The 13,689-nt window shown below is 46.7% G+C and overlaps 2 protein-coding genes and 1 pseudogene across 6 annotated transcripts; 1 reads left to right on the top strand and 2 right to left on the bottom strand.

Annotated features, from left to right (window-relative positions):
- Positions 1 to 2,349: 2,349 nt before the first annotated feature.
- On the top strand, positions 2,350 to 3,309 carry LOC133906626 (uncharacterized; annotated as a pseudogene).
- A 118-nt stretch (positions 3,310 to 3,427) lies between these two features.
- LOC133906625 (uncharacterized) lies at positions 3,428 to 4,785 on the bottom strand. Its single transcript, XM_062348581.1, has 2 exons — positions 4,604 to 4,785; positions 3,428 to 4,525 (listed from the first exon to the last, which is right to left on the bottom strand). Exon 2 carries the CDS (start codon positions 4,516 to 4,518, stop codon positions 3,484 to 3,486), a length of 1,035 nt encoding a protein of 344 aa, XP_062204565.1. The 5' UTR covers positions 4,519 to 4,525; positions 4,604 to 4,785; the 3' UTR covers positions 3,428 to 3,483.
- Positions 4,786 to 10,134: 5,349 nt separating this feature from the next.
- Positions 10,135 to 13,002, bottom strand: LOC133906683 (heavy metal-associated isoprenylated plant protein 33-like). Of its 5 annotated transcripts, none has more exons than XM_062348652.1 (4): positions 12,866 to 13,002; positions 12,448 to 12,534; positions 12,158 to 12,233; positions 10,135 to 11,922 (listed from the first exon to the last, which is right to left on the bottom strand). In XM_062348652.1, exons 2-4 carry the CDS (start codon positions 12,475 to 12,477, stop codon positions 10,508 to 10,510), a joined length of 1,521 nt encoding a protein of 506 aa, XP_062204636.1. In that variant the 5' UTR covers positions 12,478 to 12,534; positions 12,866 to 13,002; the 3' UTR covers positions 10,135 to 10,507. The 5 variants fall into 5 exon arrangements, with proteins under 5 accessions (XP_062204636.1, XP_062204637.1, XP_062204639.1 ...); XM_062348653.1 differs by having other exon boundaries at positions 12,448 to 12,667; positions 12,866 to 12,993; XM_062348655.1 differs by lacking the exon at positions 12,866 to 13,002 and adding an exon at positions 12,718 to 12,859.
- Between the last annotated feature and the right edge of the window lie 687 nt (positions 13,003 to 13,689).

Below are 13,689 nucleotides of genomic sequence, written 5' to 3' on the forward strand. Positions count from 1 at the left end.
CTTCTATTATTGGAGTAGCAATCTGGTGATCGGTGATGGTGATGCCTCATGCGCTGCAGAGTCGTAGAGTACTACATATGTCACCCTTTCACGGGACGGGGTGGGTCAAAGTGAAGAGAACAGAAGCTACGCGCCGTCATCAAATTGCCCAGACAGACCCAGGACATCCAGTGCTCACTTCACATTTGCGAAGATGAAGTAGCTAGTCGTAGTAAAACCGCTTCACCGACAGTGGTCTGCTCTCGCTCGTTCCGTTGCCATTGTCACTGGGTGCAGGCCGGGTAAGGTGAGCACGCGAGAGTCCAGACGCGACGCACGGGCACTGGCGTGTTCTCGAGCGAGTCACATGCTCCACTGCTTCCTGTCGGTGCTACCCGTACTGCTAGTAGTATATGCAATAATCTCGCCGTCAGGCTTGTCCTGCCCAGCATTCCGATGCCCACGCATTGTACGTACGGCCCTCTAGTGCTCCGGATTTACTTAGTTTTAATTGATAGAAATTAGAGTTTTGTTTTACTCGATGGGTTGTGATCGTCTGTTTTTTTATCTGATATACACCGAAAATTGTATATGTTTTACTCGATTAAAAATTTGCAACTTCGTTAGTGCTCACTGCACGACGCCAAGCACCTGGTACGCGTTTCTGTCCTGGAGGAGTATTCCTCTTTCCATTTCGCTACGCGTTTTTGCATTTCCGTCGACTATTCTCTCTCTTCCTTTCTTATCTCTCTCTGTCGCTCATTTACTACACAAACCGGCAAACTCTGTAGAGATATGGAGCACCGCTGGCCCATTTGATGCCGGGCTGCAGACTGCAAGTCATGTCACGCATTACACAGACTCCGATGGATTCCTGCAAGCTTCATCTGCCAGCTTTTCTCTGCATCTTCGCGGTGGCCTGAGCACCAAGCTTTGTTGGTTGGTTGGTTGGTTGGTTCGTGTACAACCTTGCATGCATGGTGGCCTGTGTCGTCGGTGCGGCTTCTCGATCGTGTGCGCCAGGCGATGGTTTGATCGATCGGCTCAGGGACGACCACCCTTGTCCGTCAGTGGATTCGTGTGATTGCCCAAGTCTCCATCGATCAAGAGAGGCACAGCATCGCCATCCCTGTCGCCGGCAGGTCCAAATCACGTCGCCCTCCGCTTGCTCTGTATGCAGTTTGCTTAAACAAGAATACATGCAGATTAAGACCGGGTTCCTGCGCTCCTCTGCACCTAATCCAATCCAGTTTTTGGCTTGCACATTTTGCATAACACACGTAAGAGCATCTCCAACAGGTCATCCATCTCACACGCCATCCCTCTCGCACGCCAAATTTCTCCAAAATGCGTCTCCAACGGACGCTCCATCGCAATCGCTATTTTAGAGCGCGCTCCATCCCCAAGCTCCCGCACGCCAAATCTGGCGTGCCTCTCCGCTCACGCCATCCCCCAACTGCCTTCTCCCCCGTACGCTCGCGCCACCATCCGGAGCCTTCGCCTCGCCTCCGCCGCCGCGATGGCGTTCCTCGTGCGGGCGCTCTGCCACTCCAAGCCGGGGATTTCGACGCGCTGCCCGTCCGTGGCCGCCTCCTGCCGCTGGATCTCCCCGACCGCCGTAACCAAAGCCAGGCGCATCCACCTCCTCCGCCTACCCCGATCCAGCCATTTCGTCGTCGGCGCCGCCTGCCCAGCAATCCAAAACCTCCTCCTCCCACCACCGCCGCCACCACCAGCACAACCACCCCGCGCCAAGGCAGCCGCGGCCGCAGCAGCAGCGCGACGCTCCCAGATCCGCCGCCCCCGCCGCACCAAAAACCTCGCCCTCACCCCAGCCATCGCTCACCACCGCGCTCCGATCGTCGGCCGCCTCGTCGTCCTCCGCTTCAGGTGCGGGCGGGAGTAGCACCAGTGCCTGCGGCAGCGGAGGAGGCAGAGGCGGAGCGGCCAATGGGTTCGTCGCAGAGGAGGCAGGACGCCCAGGAGTCACAGGATGTCGTCGACCTCATCAACGACGCGCTCGCCGCGCTCCTCCGTGCCAAGCCCCGCTCTAAATTAGTTCGGTCTGGATTTTGGTGCTGCGTGGTGCCACCCTTCTATAACAATTCGATTCAATCGATTCCACCCATGCTTCGGTTCGATTAAATAAACGTGCAGCTGTTGATTTTTCTGCGATAAACGACTTGGCTGGGACTTTTAAGAGTTTGAGCAGAACCTGAAGTTGCAGGTGCAGCAAATCATTACGTGGGTGTGTTGTCTTAGTCCTTATTAGCATACAGGTTTTGGAATTAATCTGTTTTCTTCTTGATATCATACAGGTTTTAATGAAAAGCTGCCCTTGATAGAGTTAGTTTTGGCAGGAAGTTCGACATGGGTTCAGGAAATTTGATTCTGAAGAAGGTGGCAAGGCACAGCTCTTTTGATCTGGACATACACCTTGATAAGAGTTGGATGGAGGATGTTACTTGCCCAATCTGCCTGGTTACCCTCACAACGCAGTCCTACTAAGATGCACATCTTATGAAAAGGGTTGCAGGCCATTTGTCGGTGATACGGACCAGACCCGCTCAAACTGTCTTGAGAGATTCAAAGGTGCATACGAGCTGCCTGCCAATGTGAAAGTTTCATCTATAGCTGTGGCTCCTCTTGATAGCATTATTCATATTGTGTCGTCTAATGCAAACAACAGCTCAAGCTGCCCTTTGTGCAGAGGTGATGTTATTGGCTGGATTGTTATCGGTGAGGCTCGTCTGCATCTTAACCAGAAGAAAAGATGCTGTGAAGAGGATTGCTGTTCTGTTATCTGTTTTAAAGGTGGTTACTTTCCCTCTGCCTTTGAATCAATATCTGGCATCTGAAGATTATGTCAATTGCTATTTGTCTGCCTCCCATCATCCATTCAAATGTGGTCTTGCTGCTGTATGAATCTTTGATGAATCAGCGTTCAAGTGGATCTGGTACTAGATGATTTGGAATGGATGAGCCTTTGAGTACCAGTTCTTATATTTATCTCTTATCATATTTACTTATTGTTTATGACCTTTCATGAGTCTTGACACATTCATTATCAACTATGCAGGTTTGGCATCGAGTAGTTTATGTGAGGCTGCTGAACTACTTTCTATCTAGCTGCTTCCTGATTCAGTTGAGGGGGGAATGTATGTGATACATTAGCTGAGTTCTACTCTTGATATGTTCCTAATTTAGTAGTGTGAAATTTGTAGAACTGATACTGATCAGGCTTTTGTATAAGGATATGGCATATGAATCGGTGCCCCTTGTAACTGATGATTGTTATGCGAACTATTTGTTGTACGAGCTATTTGTTGTTGGAACTATAAGTTATGTCAAAAGAACATGATATATTAATTCACAAAGAACTGCATACATCATCATACATAATTTGAAAACACTACACCCCTTTATAATAAAAACACTACTTGATAGGTTCTGACTATATTATTGCAAATGCTTACACTACAAGAACTACGACTCTGCATATAGTTACCATAGGTGCTCGACTAGATCATCTTGAAGCTGAGAGTGAGCTTGTCGGTCCCTGATATCATGATTGTTCTTAATAAACTCCATAAATTGAGACAGCTCAGGGGTATGCTCATCTTCAATTATTACTCTTTCTCCCTCATGATCGTAATGGAAGTTTTCCGGCTCATGATCGTAATCGAAGTCTTCCCGCTCATCTTCAATTATCATATTATGCATGATGATGCAAGCTGTCATGATTTGTCTGAGTGTTTCTTGATCCCAAAATCTTGCTGGTCCACGAACAATGGCAAAACGAGCCTGTAGAACTCCAAATGCTCGTTCAACATCCTTCCTAGCACCTTCTTGAGCTTGCGAGAAAAGTTTTTTCTTATTCCCTTGCGGAGATGTTATTGTCTTCACGAAAATTGCCCATGGTGGATATATGCCATCTGCCAAGTAATAGCCTATTGTATAGTTGTGATCATTGATGGTGTAATTCACTTCTGGAGCTTGTCCTTCGGCTAGCTTTGCAAATAGAGGGGAACGGTGAAGAACATTAATATCATTGTGAGAACCCGGTAAACCAAAGAAAGCGTGCCAAATCCAAAGATCTTGTGAAGCAACGGCTTCTAGAATAATTGTGGGCTCATGCACATGGCCGGTATACATTCCTTGCCATGCTGCAGGGCAATTTTTCCACTTCCAATGCATGCAATCTATGCTCCCTAGCATACCGCGAAAACCTCTTGCTTCTCCCATTTCAAGTAACCTAGCAGTATCAATATTATTTGGAGATCTCAGATACTCATCACCAAATACTTCCACAGCAGCTTGTACAAACCTTTTAAGACTCTCTATAGCAGTACTTTCTCCAATCCGAATAAATTCATCTGTAGCATCTGCTGGTACTCCATAAGCTAGCATGCGAAATGCAGCGGTAATCTTCTGCAAAGGAGATAACCCAATAATCCCAGCACTATTTCTTTTCTGCATGAAATAACTATCATGCTCTACTACAGATTGTACTATACGAAGAAACAGAGAACGAGCCATTCTAAATCTGCGTAGAAATAATAATAAAATGAGACGAGAGGATAAAAAATAAGGGCGAACAAAAACATATTCACTAATTACAAACCTGCGCCGAAAGATAGCCGGGCCGTAGGTGGGATCCTCTGAAAAGTAGTCTTGGTATAGTCTCACATGTCCGGCTTCTCTGCCGCGATGAATTACTCGATGTCCTGGCACGGAACCGCCATGGCGTCGAACATTCAAACGCTGATCTTCATCGTGCACTTGGAATGCTGTAGCAACAATAAGTTCGTCGTCGTCGGATGAGGTCGACGACGAATCCATGAGAATTTGCTTGACGATATTGCGACGTCTCATTGCGATATTGGAGAGGAGACAAAGATATGTGGGAGAGGACATAGAGAGATCTGGGAGATGAGACACAGCTCAGGAATGGCAAATGGATTTGCATATATAGATCTGAAAAAATAGCCGTTGGAAAAATAACCGTTGGAAAAATAGCCGTTGGAGAAATATAGCCGTTACAAAAATATAGTTGTTACGAATATATTGTTAGTTATAGAATACTATTAAAAAATAGGAAAAAATATAGAAGGTGAAATATAGATGTGCTGTTGGAGTGGTGAAGTAATATGGAGGAGGAATCTTTATAGATGGCAATCCATATGGGGATATGGATGGTGAAATATGGATGTGCTGTTGGAGTTGCTCTAACATCAATCCATATACCTGAAAGCTACCGCGTGCAACTGCTAGTCCTTTCGTTCTATAGTAGAACGATGCTGTGCCTGAATAGTGCAGCAATTTGCACTTTTCTGCGGCGCGCACTCAAACGATAGCACTGCTTTGGTCTCCTATGCAACTTGTTTTTCTTAATCTGCCGGTGAGTTCTTTTTTGGTTATGGGCTAGTTGTCTCTGCCTTTGGAAACTTCCTACACTTGACAACCACATTACCACACTTGCGACATGACCATATCTCAGTTTAGAATGCAAGTAGCAGTAAACATTCCCCCTGGAGTAAAGAATTAAAAATCGGCATCAGTAAAAGTGCAGAATAAGCTGCCTTTTTGGCATGCTCTCTCTGCTTTCAATCCATCATCTGACCCCGACCTATCAGGCTTATTTTTTAAGGAAACTACCTCTCCAAGGACTGTTCTTCGTAAGACTGTTGTGGCATTCATCCTCGTGTCCTTCTCTCTGCCGTGTGAAACAACAGCACATTATTCATGCCAAGGCATGGCAGAATTATCACAGTGCATGGGATCGATCGGGGCCCAAACGTTAAAGCTGCTATAATTGCAGTACACCATCCTCCTCCTGCCACAATAAAGCTACCACTCCATTCAGGAATATAGATTTTTTAATATAGAAAAGAGTTTTCAGCCTCTACACCATATAGTGGGCACAACCTGGTTATTATTACATCGTTCTTGCATTATGCAAGCACGCTAAATAGGAAAATTGAAAAACAAAATATATGATAAATGGAATATCAACCACACATAGCATGTTAAAATCGTCACTCATTATTGGCGAAGATTTCCATAGCAACAACCTCCAATTATTGCCATGTCTTGTGCACATCTTCCTTCTCTTCCTCTTTCTACAACAAACTCTAATGTTGGCTTAAAAAAATAAACTCTAATGTCTTAGCCACTATGTTCTTGTGAAATAGTCTGCATAAAGATGTGATTGTTTCTTCTTTTTTTTTTTGTCAAAGGCAAGATCATTTCAGCATAGAAATATAGCCCCATATGAAGCTGCTACACTGATAAATATTTTGTTTGTATCTGTTTGCCCAACAACCTAAGCTAATCACCCATCGTGTCTGTAATATTTTGTTTTTATACGTTTGCCCAACACCCCTAAGCTAATCACCCAACGTAAAGCTGCTGCTCCATTCTCTATCTTTTATTTTTTCTTCTCGCATTTAGCATAATTACACTGATCGACCCAAAGCGGCAAACTCTGAAGAGATACGGACCACCGCTGGCCTATTTTGACGCCGGGCTGCATACTCCCATGCCATGTCGCACCTTACACAAAGACTCGGATGGTTTCGTGGCATGCATTTTCCAGCTTTTCTCTGCATCCTCGCGCTGGCCTGAGCACCTAGCTTTGTTGGTTGGTTGGTATAGAACCTTTTGCATGCATCATGCATGGTGGGCTGTGTCGTCGGTGCGGCTTCTCGCCTGCGTCCGGCGATCGTGCTCAGGGCCGGCCGGCCTGGACTGGAGGCTAAAGAAAAGATCGCATCATCATTCATCTTCGTCAGATGGCGACGCCACTTTACTCGATCATGTCCGCCGGTGGTCTATCGTCGTTCCCAATTCAAGTCCCCATCGATCAAGGAGAGGCGCATGCACACTCACGCGGCTCGGCTGGATATACTTATTATGTGTCCAGCTAACTAACCATTTCTAATCCGGCCAGAGCAGAGCTGTATGGCCATACACGCATATATCCCTGTCAATGGAAGCTCCAAATAAACATCGGGATCCGATGGACCTGCCTGCGGTTTGCTTAAACAAGAGTGCATGCAGATTAAGGACGGGTTTCTGCGCTCCTCTGCACGTAATCCAATCCAGTATTTTGCTTGCACACTTTGCACAACAGAAGTAATATCAGTTTATAGTACCTGAAAGCTACCGCGTGCAACCTATAATCCTTTTGTTCTACATAGTACATAGCTCTGTTTCTGAATAGTGCAACATTTCGAACCTTTCTGCGTGTGTGGACTCAAATGATGGCACTGCTTTGGTCCCCTATGCAAATTGTTTTACTTAACCAGTCTGCCGGTGGTGCATCTTCAGAGGAATGTAACCGAATTCCCGAGTTCTTTTTCGTTATGGGCTTTCACTGCCTTTGGCTTTAGAAACTTCCTGCACTTGACAACTTCAATTGGTTCAGTACCAACATGATCACATATATACCAGTAAATTTAGGCAGCAGGTAGGACTGAGTAGTAAACATACATTCCCTCTAGACTAGTTAACAATCTACAAGTGGCTTTTGTTTGGGAATGCTCTCTTGTTTCGATCGACAATCATCTGACCCCAGCCTATCAGCCTATCTTCTTAAAAAACTAAGTACAATATCTGCTCAAGGACTACTGACTGTTCAACATCTATTTTGGTATCCCTTCTCGTGTCCTCCCTGTTGTCTCAACACACAACACATCATTCATGCCAAGCCATGGTAGAATCATGAACATGAAAATTCCAATAGGTCATATGTTCATTTGTATTCAGGGGCAAAGTCAAGTTGACCCGTATGGGTGCAGATGCATCCATGTCAAAATAAAAATTCAGTTGTTTCTATCTCATTTTCACCATACATACACCCCCTATAGTCCAAAATCATGCACCCACAGGTCTAACCGTCCAGCATGGCAAGCCCAGTAGTCAGCTAACATGCCAAGCCTATGAAGTGGTGTATCCTTTTATTTTTCTCTAGTTTCGTCACTGTTTGTATTGAGATTTATGTTGAAGAGATAGATAAAAAAATCATAGGTTAAATGAGAGAATCAACTGATGAGCCGAGATAGATCGTGCTTGCGTGAAGGCATGGGGAGTTGTATTTTGCCAGTATGGACCGGGGTCCAAACATTAAAGCCGAAATAATTGCGGCACACACCATCTGACCATCCTCCTGCCGCCATAAAGCTACTCCATTCAGCAAATGCAGACAGCTATCCTAACATAGATAGATGGCTTTGAAGCAAGAAGCCACAACTCCCCCAGCAATGATTCAGTGCACCCCCAAAACTCGATCGCAGCTTATTTTCTTTTGACCTACGCTTAACTTTACGAGTTGTGCTGCGTAGTGGCAGCAGAATTGTAGCGTCCCAGTCCATCACTTTAGATTGTAAGTACTATTTTCTGAATAGCTTTGGAGAAAGTTCTTGCCTACTTGGACAAGCTCATGAAAGGAGACCTAAGCAAAGCATAGCACTACTGCATATAAAAGGAGCAGCCTGCTAATTCCAAGCTAAACCTCATCATGGCAAGGTCCCAGTTGGAGGCGTGGTTAATGATAGTAATCCACGGCACGGCACGGCACGCAATAATCTAATCCGAGGGCTGATCATTCTGTTCATGCCGGTCCAGGCGATTGGGCGCCCTGATACGGAACAAAGCGTGAGGTCCCGCGGGAAATCCAGAGGAGATGGATCCGCCATTGGCGACCAGCGACATCGAATATACAAATACCAGTACCGTGCATGCGAATAAACATATACTCCCAAGATATACCTAGTTCACGAAGATGCATTCAGATACTAAAGAAATGACAATTTGTGGTATCTGAATTCAGGAGCCAAGGCTTGCAGAGGACACCAAAGTTCAGAGTTTTTCTTTTCTTTTCCTTTGGCGACTAGTTCAGAGCTTGTCCACTCTGTTTTCCGCAAGGTTTTTCACTGCGCTAGTCTACTCTGTTTTTCACTGCGCTAGCTGTACTGCATCAGTCGATTATCAATGCCTTGGGACCATGCTCTGACTGTGAGCAAGCAGTGGTGTTACAAATGTGAATTTTTTATTTTTATATTTTTAAATAAAAAAGTTGCAAATATATGTCATGTTTTGAAAATTTGTAGATCTAGGCTCTGTAGCTCCTTGTCTGTAGTGTTCCAATGCTTTTAAAATTCAAAACACTATCGAAACACAGGTCGACTTCCAATGAACGACATGAGTTAGATTTATAATTTTTCAAAATAAACATATATATTTACAATTTTTTGACTTAAAAAATATAAAAATAAAAAGTTCACAAATGTGAAGCAATTCTAATGCAACTGCTAGAGGAGGGGAGGGGACAGGCCTATATATTCTTACCCCATCAATAATGTAAGTGCAGGGAGCAGGAAAAAGGCACCATGGACACGGATTCTCTGCATTAATGATGATTAATGTAGAGAATTACTGTTTACACAGTAATATGAGTCTGCTTCTACAGTTCTCTGCATTAATTAATCATTGTTTACTGCGTATACTGTAGCTGCAGTATTCGATCCTATTGTACCATGAATTTGTACTGTGGCAGCAGGTACTGTAGTGTTACTGTAGCGATCGATCCAATCCATCCATCTCTAAATCAAGGGCTGTGGAGTGCTTCTAATGCACTCTACTGTAGGTGTGTCCCACCACCATAGCCCAAATTGAGCTGCAGCAGCCAGCAGCTGTGCCTCCATGGCTCTCTTCTCTCACATGGTCCACTAACCATCACGATTCACCACCAGAACCATCATCATGATCGTCCCCTCCACTGCTCCCACAATTATCACCATCATCAGGATCATCCAACCCTGTTACAGAGTATTATACCTTCGCTCTATCTCACGCCAAAGCAGCAAGAACGATACAGGCATCGAGTCGGTCGTTGACAACATTCCACTAGTATGTAAAAAGAGCTTAGGGGCTGTCTGGTTCGGGCCCAACCTGCGGGCGCGCCAACGATTTGGTGAAGGATTTCGTCGCCTCCATCTCGCCCACACCTAGGCGCTAATTCATATTTGAATTAGCGCGGGTAAACCAAATCGCGGGCGCCAAACCAAACGTGCGCCTCGGCTGGCTAGGCATGCCAACTTTTGGCGGGACGAGTGTCAAGTTCTGCCATCCAGGCATCCACAACACAAAGTCTGACATTAACAGCATTGTTTTGCACATTTTTCTACCATCACCTCTTATGGAGCAAGAAGGAAAGCGACATCACAAGTTCACCACCTTCCTGAGCTATGAAAGCATCACCATCTCTTATGACAACTATTGATAATTACTATACCTACCTTCGCCTTCAAGGAAGTTGCTTTTTTTTAAAAGGAAGAAAGGTGAAAATAAGCTAAGAAAGAAAAAAGAAAAGAGAAAAGGAAAGAAAAGGGGGCGATCCTAGCTGGTGATCCAGCCTCCAGGGTGTACCAACCATGGTGACGTTGATTGATGATCAACTGTGACCTGAGCTCCTTCCGGTTGGTTTCACTTTGAACCAGCCGCTGCGACTGCATGGCAGCTCCCCTCACATCACTGAGCAGCTGTTGGGGTTCTCGTCGCTGAAGATGTTGTAAGGCTCGGAATGCGGGTGCGGCGGCATCGGGTAGGCCATAGGGTAATGCATCGGCGGGCGGCCGTACCCGTAGCCCATCGGCGGGTACCCGGCGCCGCCGTGGCCGTGAGGCCCGTGTCCATGGCCGCCCATCATCATCTGTTGCTGCTGCTGCTGCTGCATCAATGCCATGTACTGCTGCTGCGCCAGGGGGTTCCCGGAGGCCGCAGCAGCCTGCAGCATCTCCGGTCCGGACGGCACGCCGCCGGCGGCACCGCCCTGGTAGAACCCCGCCCCGGCCATGCCGCCGGCTGGCATACTATGTACGGCACCGCCACCACCCTGCATGCTCCCCATGTGGGGGTGGCCCATCGGCATGCTCATGGGCCTGCCGCTCATCTGGCCCATACCGGGGAAACCGGCACCGCCCATCATGCTAGGCCTCATCATGCCCGGCTGCTGCTGCGGCGGCATGCCGCCCATCGGGCCGCCGACCCCAGCGGCGGGGCCACCGGCGCCGCCACCCTTCTTACCCTGACCCGGCTGGTTTCCGCCGCCCTTGCCATTCTGCGGCTGCCCGCCGCCTCCGTTTTTACCGCCGCCGTTGTTGCCGTGGCCGCCTCCGCCACCTTGGTTATGCTTCGCGCCAGAGTCTTTCTTGCCCCCACCTCCGCCTGTGTTGGCGTTTCCCTTGATCTGAACCGGCATCTCGTTCCCACCGCCGCCCTTCTTGCCACCATTGGCGCCGCCGTTGCCACCCTTCATGTTGACCCCGCCGGCGCCTGGCGGCATGGCCATGGGCTTCATCATCATCTTGGGATCATCGTAGAAGTCGTCGTCGAGGCCGTCGTCTTCGAAATCCTCATCGTCGTCGAAGTCGTCGAACTCATCATCGAACTCGCTGCCGTCATCCTCGAAATCGTCCTCGGGGACGTTGAACTTGACGGACTTGGGGTCCTTCCCCGGCGCGGCCGCCGGGAACGGCATCTTGCCGCCCATGAACTGAGGAGGAAGCTTGATTCCCTTCATCTGCATCTGTTGTTGCAGCCGTTGAATCTGCTGAAGCTGTTGCGGCGTTGGCTGCGGCAGCACCATCTTTGCATCTTTCCCGCCGCCTCCGCCCCCGCCGCTACCACCACCTGCTCCACCCTTCTGGTCCTTGCCGCCGGCGTCCTTGGGCTGGCCCTTGCCGCCGGCACCCTTGGGCTGGCCCTTGCCACCGCCGCCAAGCTGCAGCTTTTGGAGCTGGCTTACCACGCCAGGCTTGGAGCCCCACAGCTGGGTGGGCTTGCCGGCCTTGTTCAGCTTCTTGATGACGGTGTCCGGATCCATCAAGCCGGACACCGTCACCTTTCCCTGCTCCGCATCTATGCTGCTTTGGTACACACCTGCAGATCAATCCAACATATTTCTCTTAGAAGAGAGAGACTCGGGCAAAAATAAACTTTTTTTTAGACTGCACAGAAGAATTGTCCATCTTTCCATCAACAGAAGGAGAAGAACGAATCGCTCAGCTGGACAGACCCCAGTGAGCAGGAAAATGTACACAAAACATGGGGGAAAATAAACAACAAGAAAAACTGAAGAAAGATGCTGTTTTTTTAAAAAAAAAATCTTGCTTACCATCAATCTTGTGGAGGATCTTCTTGACTTTCTTCTCGCACCCATCACAGTGGATGTTCACTTTCAGCACACAGGTCTAAAAATTTAGAAGAAAACAGAGAACACAGGTCACTAAAATAGCAAAACAAAGAGGCTTCATGAAAAAAAAAAGCATAGCATGCTGCAGGAGACTTGGAAGGAAACACATGGTGAAAACAAAAGCAAGCTGCCTGCCTCATGAAAATGGCAGCAAACACAAGAAGGATTACGGAATGTATGCTCTGCTGCTTGAGTTGAGAAGGAAAACTCACCTGCACCTTGAGGACATCCTCCTTACTCATCCCTGACCACCTCGAATGCTGCAACCCCCACCCGCAAAGACCCAAGGAGCTTCAGATCTGGTACGCAGAGCACTCAAATCAGGGAGAGGAGAACAAGAAGGCAGCAACTACGAAACATCTCTCTCAGAGAGATGGGGCGTATGAGTAGAAGAGAGGGGGGAATGCCTTCTCTCTGGAGCGAGTACTATCCCTTCACACATTCACACAAAGAATCAGCAATAGAGAGAGAGAAGAACAGACCCTTATTAGAGTTTGTGTTTGCAGAAAACCAGGAGCAAAGCTATAAACCAAGCCTGGTGTGGTCCAGAGAAAGAATGGAGGCAGGGAGGAAGATGAGAGCCTCCTCCTCTCTATCTACAACAAAGTTAAGCACATGCAGCCTGCTTACCCTTATACTATTCTCCTTTCGCCTTTGGCTCTTCAGAAGATTGTGAAATGGAACTCTTGCAAAAGACTAGCCAAAGAGGGCTTAAATAACCCTTTGTTACTTGTCAGCGAGTACAGGGATATGTTGAACATGTGAAGAACTGCGTACTACTCAGATATTATACTGCGCAAAAAGTGTGCATTTTTGCAAAAAAAGGTGTGCATAGAAGTCTTGTTCTCCTGCCAATTTCACACACCAGTCCCTTTGTGAGATTGATAGTCAGTATTTTTCGGGATATGGAAACAACTATTCATCAAGGAATATTCCGTTAAGTATAGAACGATATTTGTCCAAATGGCTTGGCTTGGCTTCACGAGAACAAATTTTGTGGAAAAATTGTAGCATTTTAAACCTAAGATACAAGTAGAGTATATATGATGAATTTTATCTTCATCGCACAACTGAATAATTAATTTGTATAGAGATTATGCCAATGCTACTATATGTTTCGCAAAATACACAAATCAATAAATAATTATTCAAATAAAGATTACGACGTATTGTTACGGGTTTCGTGTGAGAGTTATATCTTGCATGAAAAAACATGCTGACTATGTAATAGAGAAGTTATGTCGGCTTAATATAGTAACGGATTTCATTTATTATATTATTATATTTGATGAGAGAATGTGACATCTTGCAATCGATAGTGGAGTATGTTCATTTTTTTTGAAAGAATCGAAAGATGACTTAGTTGTATGTAGTTTGGGTGTAGCGTGCTTCTAACAATAACTTTGCACGACGAGAGCAGTGCAGTGTTCGAACAAACATATTAAACATGCTAG

This window comes from Phragmites australis, chromosome 23 (genome assembly GCF_958298935.1).
Source record: "Phragmites australis chromosome 23, lpPhrAust1.1, whole genome shotgun sequence".
NCBI classification, from domain to species: domain Eukaryota; kingdom Viridiplantae; phylum Streptophyta; class Magnoliopsida; order Poales; family Poaceae; genus Phragmites; species Phragmites australis.